Source organism: Nesoenas mayeri (assembly GCF_963082525.1).
Source record: "Nesoenas mayeri genome assembly, chromosome: 2".
NCBI lineage: Eukaryota > Metazoa > Chordata > Aves > Columbiformes > Columbidae > Nesoenas > Nesoenas mayeri.
In genome coordinates this window covers 40,588,116-40,613,718 of record NC_137543.1, presented here as the reverse complement: position 1 = coordinate 40,613,718, position 25,603 = coordinate 40,588,116, and the positions used below count along the sequence as shown (strand labels likewise).

At 38.3% G+C, this 25,603-nt stretch overlaps 1 protein-coding gene across 1 annotated transcript in view; it reads right to left on the bottom strand.

Annotated features, from left to right (window-relative positions):
- Positions 1-332: 332 nt before the first annotated feature.
- The window catches only part of TOX (thymocyte selection associated high mobility group box), a gene marked incomplete at its 3' end in the record, with an annotated part of 213,787 nt that continues 188,516 nt past the window's right edge, over positions 333-25,603 (bottom strand). Inside the window, exons 6-9 of the mRNA XM_080340150.1 lie at positions 22,296-22,376; positions 9,163-9,549; positions 2,744-2,895; positions 333-369 (exon numbers count right to left, since the gene is read on the bottom strand). Coding sequence (XP_080196276.1) covers positions 333-369; positions 2,744-2,895; positions 9,163-9,549; positions 22,296-22,376 — 657 coding nt within the window. The remainder of the gene's footprint in view (positions 370-2,743; positions 2,896-9,162; positions 9,550-22,295; positions 22,377-25,603) is intronic.

Below are 25,603 nucleotides of genomic sequence, written 5' to 3'. Positions count from 1 at the left end.
ATCGCAGCACTTCACAGCAAAAACCAACATAAAATCTGAATGGTCCAAGTTTCCTTCAGGGAAGAAAAAAAGCAACGTCCGTTATAGGATCTCAGGGTGGGAGTAGAAAGGAGAAAGAAAGAGAAAAATGGGGGGGGGGGGGGGCAGGAAAGAAAAAGAAAGAAGCAAGACTATTTTTTCCAGAGTGGCTGACCCACAAGCTCAAATAGTCCTAAGTGCTTAGCAACTTGTATATCCTAATAAAATGCAGAACTGCCTTGACTGCATAAAGCAATCCATGATGAAAAGACTTCCCTGCATTCCTCAGTGGAAAGGAGAGGTGCTTCAGATTTTCAGGTAAGGTAGAGTGCTTTGTCCCTCTGCATGCCCCTATTCAAAGAGAAAAAGAACAAATGTGATTTTTTTAAAATTTGACAATTTTTTAGTCCTATTCTTAAAAAAAAAACACCCCAAAACACCACCAAAAAACAACCCACCCTCAACCCTGCTGCATGTCATCAATTCCAAGTGTATCACTGAAGCACGACTGCAATACCATGGTAATAATAAGAAAAATCCATGGTGGCATGTAGCAACCTGGAGACCACATCTGGCTCTAAACTAAACAGGACAGGGACATGGGTTGAAGCTCTGGTTTGGAATCACCTCCACTACTGGGTTGGTAGCACTGACTACCCCTCTCTCACAAACCACCTAAGTACAGCTGAGGGTTTAGCACAGGCCTCAGAACAATATTCCATAAACACCCATTATTGATGTGGCTGCTGTCCCTAGAGGGCAGGAGAGCTCAGTTACAGGAACACGGGTGGCAGCCACTGATACCTCTGGGCTATCTTATTTGCTAGCACAGACATAGCCAAAACATGTTGAGTTGGCAGGTTCATGTAAGTGCGTGCAAGGGAACACCAGACGCTTCTGGCAAAGCCAACCTGACCAGCTCTACTGGAGACCAGACTCTACAGGAGATTTTCCTCCAATGCACTGTGTCTAGAACACTTTTACATTCAGTTATTGCTGGGTTTTAGCTTCAGCTGAAGCATACCAGCTCAGATCAAAAAGGAGCCATTTACCAGTTTCTAATTTGGAACACTGTACAATTCAGAAAAAATATATCATTTAAAGTAGAAGCAGCAACACTGATGAGGCTTGGTTCACACTGCAGAGATTTTCTGGGAGAGAGGCTTTACTCTCAATCTTCTGCTTCCTTGCCAAAACCCAGGCACCAGTTTTGTTGTTCCACAGCTTTACAGTTTACTTGGTTTGGAGTCTGGGAGTAGGAAAGAGCGAGCTACAGTGCACTGGTAACTTGTGCCAATGCTATGGCAGAAATAGGTCAAATCCATGCACAGATAGTCATAAAGGCATATTGACACAGGGTATACAAAGGGTCTGCTCAGAAGAAGCTTCTGCTGATGGAAAGTTATGCCTGGTGGGCACAGAGAGGGCACTGCTGGCAATGATGGCACATTGCTTTTTCCAGAAGAGACTAGGAGTCAAAGCTACAGGTGGCTATGGACTGTTTGACAGAGGACAATCTATTCAGAGCTCAATTTAAGTGCATATGAAGGTCTGTGGGCTGGGTCGGCTCCTACAAGGGCCTGCAATGCAGAGCAAGACATTATGGTGGTACCAGCACAGAAGTGAGACCTTTCTGCTGAACAAGCGTGCAAATCATAGGGCAATGGTAATAGGTATGAGGGAAAGTGATGCTGCTGTGCAGACTAGTTAAAGTCTGACTCAGTGTTCACAGGTTCCAGTCAAGGTGTTATCCTGAACCAGTGAGCAGAAAAAGATCTTTGTTCAGTTCGAGTTTGAGATCCCAAAACACTTAAAAATTATAATGCAAGTGAAATTCTCAATTTCGGTAAATGTAATGGGTGAAACTGGTCTTTAGTTCTACTTTGTGATTGTTTGTCTGGGCAGGATTTGACCCTTTGGTAGCAACCAAGAGCTTGTATCTGCCTCTGCTTTGGAAATTCACATCAAGTAGAAGGTGAGGCATCTTTACAAGGCACAACATCTACAGTTTAAAACTCAAAAGATACCTTCTGTTCAGAGTCTTAGATGTTTCCAGACAGTTGCTGGGACTGTAACATGGCTTCACAAAAACCACGCTGCAGAGGACTTGAGATTTTGAAGGGGCTACTAACCTTACGGTTAGTAGAGCTCCTACAATTATGGTGTTACAGTCATGTGATTTTCATGCTGTTCTCTTTCACATATCTTGTATCCACACATCACCCCTGCATCTCACCGATGTGGGTTTTCATGACTCAAACTAGTTGTTTTCACTGGCAAGCTCTCCTCAGCATTAGAGCACTTGGAGAAAATACAGTGTTTCAAAAAGATAGATCCAATTTCAAATTGAAGCAAATTTCAAATTGGGTCCATCTTTTTGAAATACCCGTAGTTCACACCATTTGCTTCTCAGGCAGAAGGCAGTGATCTTAACATTTCTTTCCTACACCCTCTCCCTAAGATTTCAGTTCTGATTTTCTAAGGAACTGAAGTTCTGTAAGATCAAAGTGTGCTGTGATAAGGTGACAACAGTTTCTAATAAATGTATGTAATGAAAACTTGTTCTCCTACAGCAGTCTAACTGCTGAATAAATACAGTACCATGGCAGATGCACTTCTGAAATACTGTAGGGAAACAGGCAACAAAGCTGTTTCCAAATTCTCTTATCAGACACTTGTGTCATGAATGTTGCTCAACACAAGGTGGCATTCACTGGCTGCTTACCCATTACTGCAGTAGTCATTATTCCAGTCCACAGTCTGTGCTGGAGGATTTCTGCACCCTGAACGAACATACTCCATTGCTTGGGTAACAACTTGTGCAGCTGTTGATGTTGGATTGATGATATTCTGATAATCAGGCTGAAGAGTAAATCCCTAGAGGAGAAAGCCAGTACATTACTGTGTACAGAAACCAAGCAACAGGTTGTGTGCATTTAAAAAAACCCCAAACGCTGTGTACTATAAAATGGTAGAATACTTATTTCCAAGCTGTATTTTACATTATCAAACTTAAAATGGGAAAAAAATATGTATGTGCTTTCTAAGTTTTAAAATCTTTCTTTGATTTGAGAAATTAAACACTGCCAAAATGTCATTAGCTATTACACAGTCATAGGATGGAACTGAAAGGGAGAGAGCAGAAACAATTCAAAACCAAGAGAACAACTCAATCAACACTGGGGCAAAAAGGTCTGTTTGCTCCTTAGAGCTTCCATTTAGATTAAACGTAAGGACACACACAAGTCGTTAATTCCCAGAATATGCAACAGAATCTTTTTGAGGGATGTAGGCAGCAGGTGGCTGACTGTTTTATTAGACTACACCTATTCACATATTGTTCTCAAAACCCTTTTTCTTCATTCAGTCACAAAGGGACCATCTGCTGCTTCTTTTATTTGTACTTCTCTCTCAACTAAACAGAAATTCAACGAAAGCTTTTTAACAGTTGATGGACTAATGTAGTGAAAGTAGCACAGAATAACTTGCTTTTTGAAACCAAGAAGACAAGGAAAAAAAAGTGGAAGTTACAAAGAGACATCTAACCTGCTTCCTGAAACATCTGTCGTATGAAAAGTCATAATAATTTTCAGCTCTTTTGATATACAAGGATGTTTAAATGCTGTGTTTCAAAAGAAGGAGAACAATTGAAATTTCGAGGCTAGTGTATCAGGTTTACCCTGTATAAATGTACATGACGTTTCTGTAAAGTTAGAAGAACTACATTAGGTGAAAGTATGGGAATGCTGTACAAAAGCAATTTATATCTGCTGAAAACAAACTAGACCAAACTCCTTCCTGGGGCAAGAGCAACACAATTTTCACTTAAGTTAACTGAACCAAAATATCTAGTTTGAAAATCCATTTCTTTGGGCCAAAGTCCACATACAGAATAGAAAGGATTAAAGCTCATAGCTTTTAGTTTTAGATTCTTCCGGATTATGTGTGATAGCTTCATATACACAGCCTTCATTAAGACAGGAATTTTGAGATGTAGGTTTTTTGTTGTAGTTGCTTTTGGTTTTGTTTGTTTGTTTGTTTGTTTGTTGATGGTGGTTTTGTGTGTGTGTGTGTTTGTTTGTTTGTTTTCCCCCCTGAGGGTTTAACAGCTCAGCCACGCTACCCTTAATCAAGTTAAATGAGTATTCTCAGTTTCTGCCTGGCCCCCTCCATCCCCAGAAATGAGCTTCCTTCAAATACAAAACACCACTTCAGTCTTCACATCCCTCTTTCTTGATGCCTCATACTCCAGCCCCTCAACAGAGGTCCTGCAAGTGCTCTGCCCCATTGTGCCTCTCACATACACTGTCACCTCACTCCACTCATCCTGACCACAGATTTCCACCTAGGCCATAAACGAGTGTAACTTTCTTCCATAATCTGTTCCATATGGAGAATATCCCAAGTCATACCTCAGTACCTTAAAATGCTCTCTAAAGCCTCACTGTGTCCCTGATGACTCCAAGAAACAGTCCATTAGCAGCGGGCAAGTTCATGGGCTGAATTCAGCACCTAGCTGTCACATAACACATACCACCCTGCTAATAAGGTAAAACAAAACCCACCCATGGTGGCTGTAAACCCCATGCTCTGTACACAGCCTTTTCACCAGGCTCTAAACCTGCACATCAGGCTGCATAAACAACCCCCATGTCTGCAACGAATCCAAAGGAAACCGTAATTGAGCAGACTTCCCAATGACTTTAATTGGAGTTTTGTGTAATTAGAAAGCAGAAAAATTGGTTTTGAATATGAATGTCTTCATTTTTATACAAAACATCACCCATAAGGGACTTCATAATTTAGCTGCAAGAGGAAACTAACCACAGAAACACATTCTACCCTCAGGCACGCAGGTTCACCTTTCATAGCAAAGCCCCTGAGCTATCTCTTATCAGTCTTCATGAAACAACCATATATACAAGAAAAACACTGCATGAGGCCAGTACCTCCAGCAGTGCTGAAGTGGAGCACACAAGTGAGCAGGTACAGAGATTCAAATACTCATGCAGCAAGAAGAGACAGTTCCTCCAAGTCAGAGGAAGAGCCCATCAATGCAATATCCTTTCCATTTCTCCCGGATTTAGGACAAATAAATAGCTTAGATATGGGAGGATGGTTCTGTGGTTTAAATGCTGGCTTGGAACTGGGTGGGGACTTAAATTGTCTCAGGCCTTCTGTGTGACCACAGCCAAATTGCTTAGGCTCTCCTCCAGGGAAGCACACGTGCATTTGTGCTTGGAGTGAGTTGGTACCTCTCATGTTAAGGCTGGGACCACAGATCTGAACTTAATTCTCCTATCTGCAAAATAAAGGGTAACAACACTTTCATCTTGCACCTGGCAAGTCTGTTTAGTTTATTACTGCCTGGGATGGGGGCCTGTTTTTTAGGACATGCTCACGTGATAAATTTTAACACGGTGCAGAGGTATCTGAGCCAGGCTCCAGCTCCAGAAGCAGCTGAGCTGCCACAGCTCAGAGGTCCCACTGGGACTGAGGGCTACTGGAATACCAGCAAGGTGGGTGTTGGAAAGCATGCTTCTTAAGGCAAAAGTAATTTAATAAACCTGAACTCAATATGAAGGACTGATAAAGTATGGCAATGTTTAAAATATAAACAAAAATGACTTCGGCTTTTTCATTAACAGAAAAAGCTCTGGAAATATAGATCTGTACAACAGAGGGAGACAGCCTTGTACCAGGCTTGTAGTAAATATTTGTGTATTATTTATGCAAGCCTTTAACAAACAATGATGAAATAAAAAGTGCTCTGAAAATGAGTGCTTTGAGGTCTAATTAAACAATGCTGAATGTTTTTGCATTGTAATGCTCAAGAGAAAATCACCAACTGTTTTGCAACATGCCTAGAATTTTAAATTTCATTTTCTTGTTCCAGATTGAAATAAAAATAAGGAACTTGATAAAGATTAATTCGATGTCAGGAGGGACATTTGCTCTTTAATTAGATTTCTGTAGCCCTAGCAGTTTCGTTGTGCCACTGTAGCAAGTCCTAAAAAGCCTGCAGCAGAACCAAACAGTGATCCTCATCTCCACACTTTACTGGGAACTAATTTCATTTCCTGCCTGTCTGGAGAGGTATTTTCAACAGGCATCAATGTTTTTTGTCTTCACAACTGATTTATTCATCAATCTCAATGTGATATTTTAAACCTTTAAATTACATCCAAATCCTAAAGCATCTGTTTATTACACAAGGAAATTGAAAATCTGTCTGTGTGATATCATACAAAGATTTTTCCTTAAGGTTATAAAGGAAGTTGACAGATATTAATGATTTTTTTTTTCTCTTGACCTCATTCGAAGGCAAAGCTTAACAAAAAAGAGGAAGAAATCTGGACAAATACAGCAGGTCCATGAGTTTACTGTATATAATATTTATACCAGAAAAAATGAGGCTATTATTTTGGGCAGGATATGCAATCATCTTGCTGTATACATTTATTTTCTAAAGGAAAAGGAATATCTTAAGGTAGACTGAAATGAGTTATTTTAAAAAAAATAAAAAAATAAAATGTGACATACATTAATCTTCTGCTTCTTTGTTATTCATACACTTGGAGCCATTTGTTACTAGACATTAAGAATCTAGTTTTGCTTGCTCTACCTGTGAACTGAAGTGGGACAGAGATTTTAAAGGGACTCACCACCTTACCCAATATTGGGTGAAGGATTTTAAGCAGGGAAGGAGATGCTTCCAGAAGGGCTACTTAAAAGGCCTCCTTAACAAGGATGGGGCATATTTGGGAGGGAGGGAATCCTTGGTCTCATCAATCTCCACCGGAAGCAGGACAATACAACAGGCTGGAGATGGGGAGGATGCTCAGAAAGATGCACAAGTGTCTGTTTGAATAGAGAACTTTTCATCTGTGGGTGCACATAGCAAATGGGAGGGAGCATAACAGCACAGCACGTAGATTGGCATCCAGGCTGACCAATGAGATCTACCCTATCATTAGTGTCATGCTCTATATATAGCTGGAAATGGCTTTTCCAGCCTTGCTTTTTGGTTTTTTGTTTGTTTGTTTTTTTGTTTGTTTGTTTGGTTTTTTTTGTTTGTTTGGGTTTTTTTGGATTTTTTTTTTTGTTTTTTTGTTTTTTTGTTTTTTTTCTGAGACTGGCTGTTCAGTGTGATCATGTTTGAGAGCAAACTCTTGTCTGGATCTCTGCTCTTCTGGGACTGGCTCTACAGGACTGGTGTTCATGAGCAAATGCATTGCGCATCACCAAATTTTTATTCTTTTCTTCTTCTCTTCTTCTTCTTCTTCTTCCTTGTTCTTCTTCTTCTCTTCTTTTGCTGTCTTAATAAACTGCTCATATTTCAACTCACGAGTTTCTCCCTTCTCTTTCAACTGTCCCCATCTTACTTTGTGGAGGGACCGGGATCGAGCAGCTGCATGATCACAGTTGCCAGCTGGGGTCAAACCACCACAGCTCAAAAGCTGTATTACTTTGAAACAAAAGTAGAGTGTAAGAAATATAAACTGGCTTGTAGATGTTCCACGGTGCTTAAAGAGAAATGTAGTTAAGATTGGCAGTGTAGCATTTGGCAGTGTAGCAGGGAAAACCACATATCACCTTGAGTGAAACTCAGAAGTATCTTCATTATAAGCCCAGGTTTTCCCCTGAGTTTTTCTGAGACTTGAACGTGGTCTCTCCCAGGACACTCACACCAGGACACTGGGTTTCTAACTAATAGGAAAACCTTCAGGAATGCACCACAGCAACAGACTCCACATTTGTGTGGTCATAAGCCTGTTGAAAAATAAACTGGACTAGGAAAAAGTTGTAAATATTTTAAAAATTTTCCTTCTTGCATGATTACTCCAAATCACTCCTGAGACTAAGATCAAAATCTCTGAAAAAATCAGGATCGTACTGAGCACACTTTGGTTTACCTTCTGAACAATTAAATTTATCAGTCCAGATTGCTTTCAATTATTTTTGTTTGTTTGTTTGTTTTGTGTGTGTGTTTTTGTTGTTGTTGTTGTTGGTTTTGTCCTGCTTTGGAAAATTCCTTCTCCTGTTAAATTGGTCTCTCAGATAGAAGCTATGTTTTGTGTTTAGGTATTCCCATCTCTAAAGACCAATCTTCAGATAAAATGTTTCTGGCTTGGAAAGCAAATGCAAATGCCTTGTTAGGAAAGGTGAATTTATACAGATATTCAAAGCACGCAGCAAGTTCATGACTATGTATTATCAACCAGAACTGACAAGTTTTGTGTATACAAATTTTGTAGATTCTTGCAACTCCATTAAAAAAAAAATCATTCAGATGCCACTTTGCAAAGCAAGATCTTATTATTGATAGTCAGATCTCATCGAACACAAAAGGAAATTTTCTCTCATGAAATCAATAAAGTTAATCTGCTGTAACCCTCCACAGGCCTGGGCCTCAAAGTCACAATAGTATGCTAGTTCTGTATTCAGTCAGAACTCCTAGGAAATGTGTTCAGAACCAACTATCCAAAATATTGAGGAAAAAAAAAAAACAACAAAAAAAAAGCCACCCCACTGGGATACTGGGGACAGCCCACCTATTTCTAGTAAAAAAAAGTATGTCTATTTAGCAAAATGAAGTTATGAACGCAGCATAAACTAGCAAACTTGCATTCACTTAATCTAGCATGTTTATCACAATCTGCATTGCTTCATGTTCCCTCTGACTGTTCCAAATCACAGGTAGCACAAGGATAACAGCACATGCTACCTTCGTATCTTTTTCTATATGTCTGCCTTTTGTTTGTAAAAATGTGTCTCCTGAAGACTTAACATTTCACTTTTATTTCAAGGTACTCCCAGATTTGCAGATGGATCCATGGACACACTTCTGTTTAAAGGATACCTCCTGAATTTGAGGGAGAGACACAGCTGGCGTTCATAAGAACGTGATGAAAATCATTGCTAGCACAAACAGGTCCAATTAATTCCCCATAATCTAGGTACTCATTCATTTCTTCTCATCTTTGAAAGACTAAGCCCTCAGACCATACTTCTGCAGTTTTGGAACACTGCAAAACTAAAGCTAATCCATTGCTCTGAACCTCCCTTGCTATGTAAACTTCTGGATTACTTTTTATCTCAAAAAACCCTAGCTCCCCAGACAACTGAAAAGCTCAAACTTACTTGCTGCATTGTAGGTGAATGTAAAGCAGGCTGGACCTGCATCGGTAGCTGGTTTCCAATGGACTGCTGCATTGAAATCGGCTGGTGTTGCTGGATGTTGAGATGCTGGTGCAGAGGGGGACTGATCTGAAGAGGTGGTGGTGGGGATACAGCCATGTTTGCTATGGAAACAGTCACAGGCATTTGGTTGTTGGGCTTGGGCGCTATGTTCCTGGGGATGTTGGCATGCATGGCAGTGATGTGAGGATTCATTCCTGGTTGTTGGTGGTAGTGGGAACTGAGGTACAGTGCAGAGTGAGCCTGGGCAGGCCCATGAAACACCGACTGCTTTGAATTCATCATCTGAGGTTGCGGGGAGGCTTTAACATCAACGGGTTCACTGTAGCTCTGTTGAGAGAAACAAAAACCAGATGACACTTAGAAGCTACAACAAACTGCTGTTCTCCCCTGCTGAAGTCTCTTTAAGAATCTCACCATGGGAAAATACATATCTAGACCATCAAATTGTCCTTGACACGGAGCTCTGTTATTATACTAGAAAAAGAATGAATTCCTTTTACTTTACACATTTCTCTTCAGTATTGTAAAAAAAAATGATTTAGCCACTCTGCTTCCTGGTCTAGCCTGATATTTTGCTTTTTCCAAACTTGGGACTGGCATGACTGACCTAATAATCTACATGACAAAGACAACCAAGCCTATCACAGTTATTCACATCAGAAGTCATTACTATTGTCATAAAATTTGATGGCTTAGTTGAAAACAGATTCATGAGAGTGGGTCTCAGCAGAAGTCTGCAATGATCTTTAATATGTCATTTCCCTGCTCCATGCCTCATTTTCCCATCTGCAAAACAGGGATAAGAATTTCAATGCCCTTTACCATAGATATTGACAGGTGCTAATAGAGCTGCATCAGTTAGCTAACATGGTGAAGAGGCTAAGCTCCATCCACAGTTCTGCTGCACTGAATAAATATGCTAGTTGTTGTGCCAATACCTTTACTTTGAAGTATTCCATGCTGGGATGCTATCCGCACCTGTACCAAATATGTTGCATGAGCCATGCATGCAGAAAAATAACAATATTCTGAACAATTTGACTTCCAGCAAAACTTCCATTGTTAATCCAGTTCATAAATTCTGAAAATTCTGCTTAAAACTGATGTCTCTGTAAATGTTAGACTGCATCGGACACAGGGAAACTATCTAACCAAAGCTGGAAGAATACTGCATAGAATATTAGAAAATGCACTGATTTTCAAAAATGTTATGGTCTACCCTGATTTCTTAGAGCTGCTAGTAATACAAAAAATCCATTAATGAATGTCAATTTTAATAATACTCTATTCTAATATTTTAACTTTTTACATTTGATTTAAACTCAATTGTGAGTTTTTCTTAGATCTTCTGAGTGCCAACTCTATGTGCTCAAATAAATGATGAAAAAAAATTAAGATTTAACTCCCATGAGCGTATAGGTGTGCATCATAATTTGCAGTTAAGTCACATTGAGATTTATAGCCAGTGAAAGGTGAAACATGCTGGAAAAAAATGGCAGAAATGTCCCTCTGGAGAAAGAAGTCACTTTGTCAAAACAAGGGCTGAAAGATGCATATATGCCCTTATTCTGTGACCTCCATGTCATGTTTGCTCAGTTTACAAGTCAGAGTAAGTTTCATGTTACTCTCAGCACTCCAGGGTCAGTAAAGTCTATTTGTATTCTCTCTGAAGGATGCACCATCACCAACAATCCGCTGACACACGCGTTACTGAAATTACTTCATTATATGCGATGATAAAGATGAGAAAGATAACTTCATTTTCACTAAATATAACTGCAGTTCCATTAGCAAAACCTCTTGTTTTCTCCAGTAAACTAAGGAAAATTAAATGAATATGATAAAATGAATGCAAATCTCTGTCTCTGTGGATCTGCTTGGCTCTGCTCTCATGTGGGTGTACACGTGTGCAATGTGTATTATGTGCATGTTTGCAGGACTCGGATACAGTCATAAAAAACCCACAGACAGTAAATGATAAAATCTGAAAGTAGATGCCATATCTAGCAGTTTTTTTAATATTATTTTTAAAACACTGAACTAACGTTCATGACAACATAAGAAATATTTTCCCCATCTCTTCCAAGTTGCATTTTTAGGGCACTCTCATGAGTGTGGTAGCAAAGACTGCCAGGATTGTTGAAATATCAGAGATTCAAAAGAAAGTTGGCCAATTAGCAGCATACTCAGGACCCTCCTCTTCAGTGTGCTGGGCTCTTTGCACATTTACAGGAGATGTATGCTGTGTTCTTTCTTCAGAAACTTGAAGTTTTACATCCCCTCATGCAAACACCTTGCCTTTCCGTGCTGTAGCTGGCAGGCTCTATATGGACTGAGCAGGGATAATCGCTCCTGAAGTGTCTAAGGGCAGATTGGTTAAACAGTTCCTCCTCATGAGGAGGTATCAAAAAGCCTTTGCAGCACTATTAGTGGCATACTGATACATACTGTATAAATACAAGTGACCGTATGTGACTACGAAGATGCTGCCATACACCTCTTTAACAAAGATATGGCAAAGCCATTTAATTATTGGGTAATTCTGAGTTCACACAGAAGTGGCGAATGCATGGCACATACTGATAACATTACACAGATATCAGATACTTAGGATCATTTAGTACTTGAAATATCAAATTATGTTAAGAGGAATTGTACAGTCTGGCCAGAGATGAATAACAGTCACTTTACCTCTGAGAAGAACATCTGCAAAGTGATCAAAAGGGACTGTTCCAGCTGTCTCAAGTTATCAATCAGCTTTCTACATGTTGCACTACCTCCTGATCCAGTGAAAACCACACTTCAGTTTCAAATCAAGTATTTTGCTGTTACTTAGAATGATTTAAATCATATGTGATCTGAAACCAAATTGTCCAATATTAGCGTAAAACACATCGATATTATCAGTTACTGCGAATCTTGACAAATGAACCCATTAAATGCTCCAACATAGCGCACTTTCAGTTTTTTCTAATGCCAGGTCAGAAACCCAGATTTTCTAAGTATTGTTGAAGCTAACGGCATGGGTGATGTCAAATATTTTGGCTTGGTTATGTTGCTTTACTGTCAAATAAATCAAGAGGTGTGTATGATGCATAGGTCATACTATTTCAGGCACAATTATTGCTTTCACAGATTTGAGTGGGCATTGCACTTGTCCAGTACAGCATCAGACACTCTTAGACAATGACTTTTATTATGAGTAAGACCAGGAATTAAGAAAGAAGGGATTCAATTAGCCAATATGTTCTTGCCTTATCCAATGAGAATAGTACAGAAATAGTTTTAAAACCAAAAACAAAACAAAACAAAACTTTAGTTAATGAATCTGCCCAAAGACAACAAAGGCAATTTACATCTCTATTTTGTGGCATTGTTGTAGGATACAATTCATTTACAGATATGCAGTGGAGACCAAAATTGCATATCTATACACACAGGCCATCAAACGTTTCTCCTACATATGATAAGGTCTTCTGCTACACATGCAATGAGAAAATCGTTTATCATTACTATCAGAACTGTGGAATGGTATCGTAGACCCACCACTAGAGGGTGACAAAATATTATAATTAGTTAATGGTAGGACTTGGTGTTGTACACATACATTTGTTAATGGACTCCAGGACCAGAAACTAGCTTTTCTTAATAGCTCTTTATGCTCCTTGAATGGCTTCTACTTGTTCTTGAGCTTAGCTCAAAGCCTTATTCTAAATCTTTTGAGTTCTTAATAAGTTAGGAGTAGGGTTTCTTATGGACCTGCCTCTCCACCTCACATTAACATCTAATACTGTTGCCTACATTAAAATTAAAAAAACAAAGAAACAAACCCACTAAAGCCAAAAAAAATAGAAGGTGAAGACAAGGCAGGTAGGCTAAGGAAATGGAATGCTACAGAAAAAGTATGACTGCCCTTCAGACACAACACACAACCACCTTTTTTTATTCTACAATGGTCTACTGTTTTACTGAAACATGAAGAAAAAGGGGGAAGAACATTTTGAAAGCCTGAAAGAAAGAGAATGAAACTGGAACAGAAATAGCAAAAGGAAGGAAACCAAATAAATGCTACTGTAACTTTTATGATAATGAATATAAATGGATTAATTAAAAGTACTGACAAGCTCAGCTTATGGAAAGCTTTGGTGCATGACCTGCAGTCCACAAAGTTATTCTACTTGTATCATACTTGGAAGGAAATGTGTGATGATACAGATGAATGATGTTCTTCGGAGAAACTGGTGAGAGCTGATCATTTTGCACAATGTTTGGGATGGGAAGGGCTGAATCAAGTTCTTCGCACTTTACGCCAAACTCATGCCTGTCCTTCCAATTCTAAAGCAAAGCAAGTTTTCCCATGCACCTTCTACTCCACTACTACGTGTCAAAACTTCTTGTGCTTATTTGCCAAATGCAATAATTAGATTAGGTTAAGGGATTAAGCATCGCTCATCCAGTTGTGCTATTCTTTCCTAAGGAGAACTGCTCTGGGACTACCGGCCCTTCTTATCATGGACTGAATGCAGGCACAGGGCGGGATGTCAGTTCCTACAGGAAAGTGACACTGGGATTTCCCTCACCCCCAAACATCTACTTCACTCCTACGGCTGTGAAATAGTTTTTGGTACAGACATCCTGCTCAGCCTAAGTGGTGTCAGAGAAAACTGCAATAGCCTGGTGATGTCAACCTTGCATCTCTCTGGCTTTCTTTTGGATATCATATTACTTCCACTTCGAGAACTCTGTAGTTGCACTTCAAGCCATCACCTGTAGATTGGGGTAACCAAACAGCTGTTGAAAACCTACACATGGGTTTTGATTCTCTTTCTAACTTGTGGTTGCCTTCTAGCTACCGTTGGCTCTTCTAACACCACTTCTGTTGGAACATAACATCCATGTGATTGAAAGTAAAGCAAGGACATGTTTTAACAAAGCAGTGCTCTAAGAGCCTGATCCTCAGACTACTGAATTAAATGGAAAGTCTTCTGTTAATGTAAATGGAGTTTGGATCAGAGCCCAACACTGTTACTTTGGTATTAACATCTAGAAGTCTATTTTGTTTTCATGAAAACTAGGTAGGACCCGGCTAAGAGAGGCTGAGATTCATTCTGAATATGAGCACTAATTTGGACCTGTGTTTCTTCAGAAGCATACCTAGAAACTAGAAGTGCTGATACTTACTTCATTTCACTTTTGTAATGTGTTAATGCAGTTATTGTTAGAAACATTGCCAGCAAGTAGGAACATATAGATATGTTTATGCAACTATGTATATGAACAACTTCATTTTACATACTGTATACGTTTTATATTCAGTATTTTGATCTACTATAGCATATTATACCATTATAAATGGGAATTTATATGGGAACTAAATAAATATTTTTGCAATAATCTTGTACTAGTAATCAGTGCTCAACTAATATTGCTATTTGCAATATAAAATAAAAAAACCCCAGTGTTGTCTCAAAGAAACCATGGTTGTTCTACTTACAATGAAAAAAAGGGTTTTTTTTCTTATTTTATTGATTTCACAAAATTAGATAATGATCACAGCCTTTCAGCTAGAGCAATATAATTTCAGTCATTTGCAGACAAAACGTTATCAAAAAACATCAGCAATTAAGTTCTCCTTTATAATAAAATGCTCAGTAAGTACATTCAGAACATTCAGTAAATGTTCTTGGTAATACTGGATGCCTATCTGTCCTTTAAATACATGCTGAGGCACCTTCTCAAGGGCAAAGGCATGAGCCTTATGGGCAGCATAAACTTTCTGTCAATGGAAACAGCTTTACTTGTGGCTAAACATAACCTATTCCAAGCTCAGAAGATTTTTGTACATAGCCAAAATGGTGTAACATAGTTTTATTTTAAATGAGAAACAGGTGCTTCTCTTTAAATGAGAAACAGAGCTTTGGCATCCTCTGCACATAGACAAAGAACATGTACTATGTGAGTATTTCAAGGCCTAGGAAAGAGTTTAACTCAATTTGGGTTTTACGTGAATATGTATCAGAAACCTACATAGTTGCCACACTGTTCTGTTTCATGTCAGTGCCATGTGCCCATCTAGGGACTGGTGTCCTTCCTTGAGCCATGATGAGGAATTCAACAATTTTGGGACTCTATGACCAAAACGAAGGTTACATTTAGGTAACAGCAGTGATGATGTAAGCTGGTACCAGGGGGGTACAAGCTGTGCAAGCTGTGATCAAACTTAGGCAGGCCTGACTCAGCTTTAAATGAGTTATCTTCAATACTGTGACATTAAAGCGGGAGAGAGAAGGAAATTGGCTGAATGTTTATGCAGCTCCTACAAAGCTTACCTAAGCTTAAGTTTGCATCTGCTGTCTTTGCCGTCTCTTTGGTGGAAGGAACATCTTGAATTGTTTATTCCTTCTCTCAGCTTTTCCGTGTTCACATAATCCTGTTCATTTTTAATGTTTTTGACATTTTAGGTCACTTCCAACCCCATGTCTGACCTTGAGAAGAATCCCTTCTTCTAGTCTACATGGGCTCAGCCATTTTATTAATACCCCTGTGAGGATGTTTAGGAGAGAATCACTTCTCCCCAGCAGTGTTTTCTCTTTCCTGCTTAGCTCTTTAACTCCTTTAGAGATTCCTTTGACTTAACTCCATTCACTCTGGTAGAGAGAGAACTCATATGCATATTTGCAGTACAGCTGCCTTCCTACCTAAGGCACAAGAGGCTCTTAGCAAATGACGCTTCGTAATTTGTTAATTCCAGTCACCTATTGCAATAACAACATCTGGGACTCCAGAGAGTTCAGAAAGCTTTTTGACACATTCTTGATGTTTCAGAACAAAGGAGTACGCCATGGGTTGTCATCTATAATTAGCTGAGGTGGCTCAGAAGAACATCTTCAAATCTAAATATACATTTTGTCATCATCTACAGGGGATTGTCATGGATTCATTCAGGGTATGTAAGTAAAAATGGATGTTTTATGAATGTAACCTGGGTACATGTGATAAACGATATGCAACTTTAATTTGATACAAGTGTTTTATTTCCCCAAATGGAAGCACAAGGCTAATAATGAAACCTAGTTTTATTAACTCACTTCAGAAACAAACACAGTTCCTTTCCAGATCAAAATCTGGCTCCTTTTAAGCTTAAGACATTTCTGCCATTTTTGGCAGAAATTATGTGAGAGCATCTCTCAGTTTTTGCCACATGATCTAGCCTCAAATTGAATTCATGGCATTAACTTAAATACAGTTTGCTCTACATTTTCAGCTGCAGTAGATAGTTGGCTTCCTTGAGAGATGAGAAGACCATTTGATTCTTTATTATCACATTGGAAAGAGTTTTATATACGTGTTCACTTACCAGATACTCTGTTACATCACATACACACATACATAATTTTGTTTATGATTCCTTGAAAATTTCTGACTATACCATAATAACTCCAGAAAGAACAAAAGACTGAGGTATCACCAAAGCATAAGACATCTGCTGAAAAACTCTTACATAATAGTTTTCCCAGCTAGGGATTGCAATGTTTAATGGAAAAAAGTAAATGCTGTATGTGCGTGTCTTTTTTTTTTTTTTTTTACTTGTTTTAAGGGAAATATTGCCAAATGTCTTATAGCATTTTAATAGCTATGAAAAATATCATGCATCAAACATATCCATATTTTTTATTTATTCTTTCTATGATGCTTTCACTAAGAACAACTTAAACTGCTTTAAGATATACCAAAACTAGATATAATATAGGAATCTGTTGTCTCAAAAAGTGGAAATGAGGTACCTTTCTGCCAGCAGCAGAAGGGAAGCTGCTCCCTTCTACACAACAGCCAACTGATTCAAGCACTGACCAGGAAACACAACAGTTCAGTCATCTACTCTGTCAAGAGACATTCAGAATTTTATTTCCAAAAGAAACGTCCTAAACCCCAGCAGATGCTTATTTAAGGGAGGAGTGAGCTCGGATACAGGGCTCACCTACATCTGAAACTTGGCCACTACACAGAAAAGAATTTGAGATTCACTGAATTACAGAAAACAAATTGCAGAGAGAGCACACCTGCACATCTGCATTCAATTAGAAGTGAGGAGATGCACCATCTCGGAGAGCTGACATATTTTTTGCCTTTTTATATGTTAGGCAAGTGCTCTCACCACACATACATATAAAATTGAAAACTAACAGCAAATTTACTGTTTGAGTTTGGCTTTTTTTTTTTTTTTTTTACATGGTCTCCATTTTGCTTTTTACAAGTAGCTCAAACTTTTGCATGTGTATTCACTGCAGTCTTAAGAGATTCCAATTCCTTAGGCTGTTCACTTGTTTTACAATATAGGCAATAATGCACATCTAACACAAATATTTTGCATACCTGGAAACTGGTTACAAATTGCTGTGCTAATAACATTAAGGCAATGCCAGCCTTACTAGATATGACCTTATTTTTTTAATGAAATGTAAATTGCAAGGTGTTGGTGTAGGAAAGCTACGTCTACTATATACTTCAAGAAGCAATTTTACGTGTCCAAGGGATTTGCACTGTCCACAAAAATGAAAAATATCCAATGTGTTTGTTGCAATGTCAGGCGAGGACACCACTTTGACTCAGATACAACATCATAGTTTTGAAATATGCTTGAGTATTTATTTTGAATTTGAATAATATTTTCCTTGCTGAGAGGTTTTAGCTTTAGCCATAGCTGCTAAAATATGTCTGCATGAAACCTGAAGCTGCACCACTACACAGAGAGAATTAAAGATTCATTTGGCTGAAGAGAACAAAATACGGAAGAGAAATTTCCTTTTACTTTTTCCTTTCACTATTCAAACAGTTAAACTTGTATTGCTATAGTTAACATACATATATGTACTACCTATATGCACATATATATTAGGCATGTTAAATACCTAACATGCATATATTATTATATACATATACATATACATATTATTATATACATAGCTAGATGCACATAAAGAATATATGAAAGTATTTAACATTTACCCATATATGTCTATATTAAATATATATATTTAAAAGATGCAGCAAAAACTCTAATGTCAGCCAGAAAAAAAAGCTGGTTAAGCTAGAAAAAGTGCTTGTTTTATGAAAAAGTAAAATTGCAATTCACAGCATTTTATGTAATGCTGTACAAATTACCAGATACCAGAGACTGCATTTCTGGACCTAAATAGTACTAAAAGTTGCAACTAAGGCCAAATATAAAGACACTTGTTTACAATGCAAAGGCTTAGTCAGTACTATAGGCAATATGGCAATCTGCATAGCAGAAGATATAATGCTTTGTAATGTGATTTTTTACTTTACATATCAATTCCTACACACATGAACAAACTCAACATCAGCCCCATTAATTTCAATCATTATAAAAAAGGAGAAAAATACAGGAAATAAACTGATAAATTAAATGAGAATTAGTGCATAACTGGCATATTTACACAATCATATGTTTACCTTATTTACTGGGTGGGAGTCGTATTTTATAAAGACATCACTAAAGCATTTAACAGTGTACTAGAGGTGGGCTGGCAATCCTGTTACCCCAGCTGCTGGTGACACTTCCACTCTTTTCAGTTGAGACTTTATCAAGTAACACAGTCTGAAATTCTACATACTTGGTGTGTGTTTGAGTGACTTTGTGTGTGTGCGACAAACTCCAACAGGCATTGCTCAGCTTTTTCAAGAATGCACCCAGAGGAAAGCAACGGATGATTTGAAATATTTCAGGTGCACTTTCTTAAGATGCAATGGAACAGGGAATTGAAATCTGGAAGAGACAATGACAAATTGTCTCAAAGATTAGTATCTCCCCTTGAAATGACAATCAAATTCATAAACATGTATCATTTGAGAAAGCAGCTGAGACTACTCCTCTATGGGGGCTTTCCCAGTTCTGGTTGCTCTCTATGACAAAGAGCAGTTAGCTTCATGTCTATCCCGAGTTTCCTTCACTATGCACTCATGGCTATGGGTGAATGAAGGAGAAGTGAGGATGCTGAGGACAAGTGAAAGGACTAGGAAGAAGACTGGCTGAAGTAGAGGTTTGGTGAAAGAGGAGAGAAAAAAGCAGAGCAAAGAGGGCAAAGGGCTGAGTATCACGGAGAAGTCCACCATCCCCACATGATACTCCACTTGCATCCCAGAGTTTCGGATGGAAACAAACGTTCCTGAATTTCATTATTCTGCTATAAGGCAGAGGCTAAGAAATTGGCTAACAAAAGGAGATTCACCCATTTCTCTGCATTCTTCTATTCTGACTATTCCAGTAGCTCTAATAGCCAAGATGCGTGCAGTAAATACATTTCCAAGTCTGGTCTACACAACTGGACCACATGGCATATGCTCATTCCTTTGCTTTTCAGAAAAATGAAGACTTGCAAATAAATGCAGAAAAACACGTACAAACAGTCACTTACAAGCCCTGCACTCACTTGTCCTTTAAAAACTGGAAGTACTTAATGAAAAAAGCACTTAAGAGATAGGAAACTGATAGAGTAGCTGTTTTGGGAGGTGTGAGATACCTGCTGAGCTGGAGACTGGGGTACCTGAGCAGAACCCTTGCCTGCTTGTGCCTGCCTCTTTCTGCAGGCAGAGTCCTCTGGGCAGGGCGGAGGAAGGCAGGTTGATAATTGAGTAACTCCTGGCATTTGGATAGCACACGGATGTCCTGATGTGATGTGAAGCATCACTGAACCTCTCATAGCTGCCAGCCAGCTGACCCATTGAAGCTCTGCTATGTACATGAAAGGTGTAATATTGTTCAGATACGAAAAAAAAAAAGCTCTATTACTGAGAAGATGAATTAGATTAATTCCCCCCCCCCCTTTTTTTTTATTTTTTCCACTAAAACACTACTGGGATGAGCAGCACAGAATATCCTATAAAGAAGTAAAGTTAAACAACATGCAGTAAATACAGCACAGAAGCTCTGAGGGTGAACACCTGGTTATAAGTGTATGAAATGTGACTCACACAGAGTGCAGTGTAAAATATAAAACATACCATGTGAGCAAATCACTAATATTATATTAAAGCATTTTTGGTAAAGGTGTGTCACTTTTGGCATGTTTTAACTTTTGAGAATGAGGTCTTAGAATCTTAATAATAATAACTTTAAAGTAGCTGTTATACATGATAATATAACACAGGAACATAAAAGACCAGATGGACTCCAAAGAATCTTAATAACATACTATATATATTTCTTCATGCTTGTATGCTTCTCTAAAGAACTACAATTCTTCTGGTGCCATATAAATATTTAATAATGATAATTTAGAAGATACTGATATAGTATTACATCTGGGTATTTTACATCCTTATTCCAAAATGGACTTGCTTTAGTTACATGCCAGCTCTGCTGGATTCATTGAGTGCGTTCATGAGAATAAGCAATTAGTACTCAGCTTCATTAAGTTTATATTTTGATACTTTCCACACTAGAGGAAAACATTAGATTATGGGCAGAATTTCAATAATTGTTTAAAAGTTAAGAAAATGCTTCAGTGCTTCTCTGACTAACAATACATTTAAATATATGCAGAAATGGTTTCATGCACTGAACTGATCAACAATTTATTTTTTTTTAAACAAACCTCTGAAAATGCTATAATATACTTTTTTCTCCTTTAAAAAAATAGTAAAACAAACCAAATATCTCATATTTTTAATATTTCTTTTCAAAATTAAGCTATATAAAGTGTTATGTAAAGAGTACATGATGTGCTGATTAACAATATCCAAGTTATTTTCACAAGTCAAAAGCTGACTTCATACATTTCTTCAAAACCTATTGGGATATTTTAAGCTTTTGAACCTATCTTTTGCCAATAAGGAGGCTATTCCAAAAAACATTGTTTGTGTGCACGTCATACCCTTTCTGAAGGCAATGAGTGTTTCTAGAACCAAGCAGCCTTATGAGAGAAATTAAAGGTGGCTTGTACATCACTTTAACTGAACACATTAGGATTATGATGGTAGCTATAAAATTAAAATGCATAAGAGAAAACCACCAAAAATTAATAAAGTAACACCCATATTTCAGACTTTTAAACTCAGAACAAATACTGACCAAATACTAAGATAATGAAGAAAGATGCATGAAAAGTCCTTGTGCAGATAATCATATATTCTTTCTGCTGAAAATGTGTAAAAATGTACACAATATGTAGAGGAGAGTGCATGACTAACTGGCCAAAAACTTCTAAAACAAAAAGTTCTACCCATGTCATATATGCCAGTCCTTCATACTGCCATCTATACATCTAAAATTAATTTTATTTATGTAAGAACAAAATATATCTAAATTTATTTTGACAGACCCAAGCCAAATGATTCTAATTGGCATGAGTACGAAGTTGCTCTATTGTTTTTCCACATCTACCCAGTGCAGTATTTTCAGATTCTTCTGCATATTTTAAAGTCTATTACCTATTTTAAAGCATCTATTACAAAATTATGGGCATTAAGAATGTTTGTATAAAATCAATTTAGAAAGTTGCTACTAGCTGTGTACTGGCGATACACTGGTGTGTTCCAGTATTAGAGCCTGTGCTCACACAAATTGCTTGTAAAATGGAAATTCACATTTTCTTATGAAAATTTGCTACGTCAGTTAAGCTTGACTTCTGCTGTACTGTGATTGCCAAGTAAAAAGCAGTACTTAAAAAAAAAAAAACCCAAAACCAAACCCAGGCATTTTGGGTATTGATACATTTTTTTCCCCCTATATGTAGAACAGTAACTGCCTGGCATGACAGATTTGTCATATTGAGGTCTTTTTACTAGTATCTCCTTCCTCTCTTGGACTTCAATGATACTCACAGCCTGAAGAAGTGATGTCTCCGTGACCAGAAGGGTGGGAAATCATATCTTTTCATGGAGAGATGACTGTGTTTATTAAGCATTTGCACCTTAAACCTAGGTTTAAGGTGATAATAAACAAGGCCTTTTGCACTAAATACTATGGTGCTCAGCACCATATAAATGCTGAAAATGGTTTGCAATACATCACAATATATATGTGTGTGTGTATATACATTATGTGTTACCTTGGATACAAGGCTTGCTCTGTAGGCAGCTAACTGCTTCAGATATTCCTTCTTGGCAGCTTCAGTTTTCTTTTTGTATACCTAAAAACAAAGAGTTCACATTGGTAAATTAATCTGGGTTTGTTTTGATGTATCACCGGTGTGTCTCATGCATCTTCATAAAGTCTTTCTAAGTAAACAGCCTTTCCTCCTCATATTGCTTAAAGAGTGAAATAATAAACATCAAATATTTGAAAGAAAATATTGTTCCAACTGTGAAACACCCTTTATCTACCCAGCAATACTGACAAAACAACATCCCTCATAGCAGATCAGGCTTAATTGTTCAAAGTGAGGCATGGGGGGGACTTGCAAATGGGATGCAGGGTGGGGGGCGGGTGTGGGCCTCTCCACGGGCTTCTACTTGTGAGAAGAGTTAGAACTCTCTGGGGAAGATGAGAATGTGCAGAAAGAGATTGGAGCTAAATGAAGGAGGAGATGACAGCACCATACAGATCAGTCAAGAGGCTTTCTCTCTTCCCAAGATAAACTGTTGGGAGCAGTCAAAGAAGCTTCATGGGGCTGCTAAGGATAATAAATGTTAGTCATTATTCCAGTCTTGATCCCATATTGGTCTAATTAACTTCTCGGGAGCGTGGATCTATTTCTGTACATTTCTCTCAACTCACAAAATTATTCTAAATGTGGCATGTGCACAATCTCATAATAGACTAAAGAGCTTGGAGAATCACTTCAATTTTGCCCAGACTTCAAGATCAAAGATTATCTGCAGGGTTAGGCAGGACCTCACAGCACTACAGCAATGTGACAACGTGACGTTAGAAAAGTGTACGTTGATATTTAGGGTTGAAAGTTTTCAGAAGAACCAGTTTCTGAGCCATGGAGTCTAGCTAATGACTTGCTGTTAGCCATATCAGTGACAGATTTGGGAATAAGTCAGCATTTCTCTTTGCAAATATTATTATTAATTTCTCATTTTTAATTTTTTTTTTTTTTCCTGAAAGGGGTTGACTTAGGACCCCGGCAAACATCTTGGCATCATGTAACCAAGTTGCATCGACTCCTAGCCTCCCATATTGCAGGGAAAAGCTTAAAAAACATCCAAGTGGAAGGCTTAAAAGTAAGGGAGACAAATAAAGTGAAAGAAAACTTACTTTTTAAATTGCGGTTATATTTCACAATTTTTAAGTCCCATGCCCAGGGCAGAGATTAATTCATGTGTTTGTAGGCATTTGGGATTCACATGATTACACAAAATGGAACTGCAGCTTTGAGTCTCAGCTGCCTGCTTCTCCAGTCAAGTGCACAACCTGGGCACCTTTGGAAAGCCTCCATGAAGAGAGCAAAGACTACCCACCCTTCCCCTGCCACTCCACGCTGCCTACTTAATTGGGCTATCATTTGGAAGGTAAAAGATGGGCAAAGCTATTTATGACAATTTTGGAGTGTTCTGAATTCCACAGCTGAAAAACACACACGTACATCTCCACCCCAGAAGGATAAACTTTATGAAACTTTACAAAGTGATCTCTTTTGATCTTCCAACGCCCTAGTTAAACCAGAGCAGTCCCATAATGGAGAGGACTTGGCAGCACAGAGTGTGCACACACAGGACAATACAGCCGCAGACTACAAAGTGAGAGGGGTGGTGTCAGGCTGGAAGGATCCAGTACAACATCCTTTTTATACAGAATGTGCTCGTGAAATATTTTTTGTTTCACCGAGGCTTCGCTTTCAGAGACAGAACAATTCTCAGATACGGGCTGGCAAAACTCAGAGGCTGTCTAAAAGGATTAAAGATTTTGCTTCCCAGAGAAGGAAAAGTTCATAATGGAAACAGAGAAGTCTTAGGCTTCTAAAATTGTAAATATAAAGAGGAAAAAAAAAATGATTGGTTTTAGCTGTGCAACTGTATCTGTGCTCCCTTGTAATTTCTCCACATTAAGATAAATATATAGTGTTGGCTGATCTCCTCTTGTTTTGAAAAAAAAATGGTAGCAATGTAATCGCTTGTGATTATTAGGGAAACACACTGTTTGATTTGAAAATAAATAAAAAATTACTCAACAATCTGTTCCTAGCTGCTAAAAGGAACTTAGCTTGACCTACAGAACAAATACAAAGTTATACTGCTTCGTATATTGCAATGCCTCTGCATCATTCTGATAGCCAGTTTGAAAAACCGAGGTGAACAAAGAATTTTACATAGAATAATGATCTTCAAAAGATCACGTATCTACTGCTTCCACATTGAGTTTTATTTTGCATTACACAAATATAAAAACTATACACTCCTGCTGTGCTCTTACAGACACAGCATATTGAAAGAGTCCTCTGGGGCTTGACTTTTCCCTCACATAGTCATATTGCACAAGGTTAACTCAATAATATGAAGATAACAACAATTCTGTAAATCTCCAGCTAAAATATCACTACTTCATAAGAATGTCACCATACAGCCATTATTTAATTATTTCCTACCTATACATCTACCATGTTCAGTGCACACATTGTCTTGCCCTCTTTTCTTGGGTCTTCTGGTGAGCCAATAGTCACACAAACACTACGTCTTCCATGGTATCAAAACACTAATCATATAGTAGATGGTCATTATAGTAAAAAAAAAAAATTCCATCCTGGATGGGGAAAGTTTTTTGATGACTCCAGCCTGCTCTGATGTTTTGCATTGGCCAGAATGGTCCCTGCAGGCTGGCTTGTCTAGAGGGTGGTCAGCTCACCCTGCCTGGTCTTTGCAAGGCCATCGGCTTGTCCTCTGAGGACAACAGCTGGGGCTGTGGCCCTGGCAGCAGGTACCAGTTCACTGACCTTGTGCTAGACTGGACTTGTACTGTGGCTTACAAAGGCAGAGAAAAGGGAGGAGTGTCCTCAGCATTAACAGCAGAACCTGAAACAGGTATGAACAAGTCAGCTGTGAGAATTTTTAGCCCTCATAGTTTTGCGTTGTAGTAAGTATAACAGAGTTGCCTCCTTGTAGCGCTTTTGGGGAGGAAGACGACTTGTGTCATCATTCAAGTGTGCTCTAGAAGATGGCTGAAGCTCTTTTGAGCTTCATGCTAAAGACAGTGCCAAATTATGAAACACATAATTTCCAATAATATATTTAACATTTTTCCTGCAACAAGAAGCAGGCTTCTGTTCTGCTGCTTATCTACAGTGTATAGTGGCAATATTTAATTTTATTTTTAACACCTCAGAAATCTTTTATAAGGTCATTTTCCCCTCCTCCATTAAGCAAGCAACAATTACTAAATAAGTAACTTGACGGAAGCATATACTTATGGAATTAA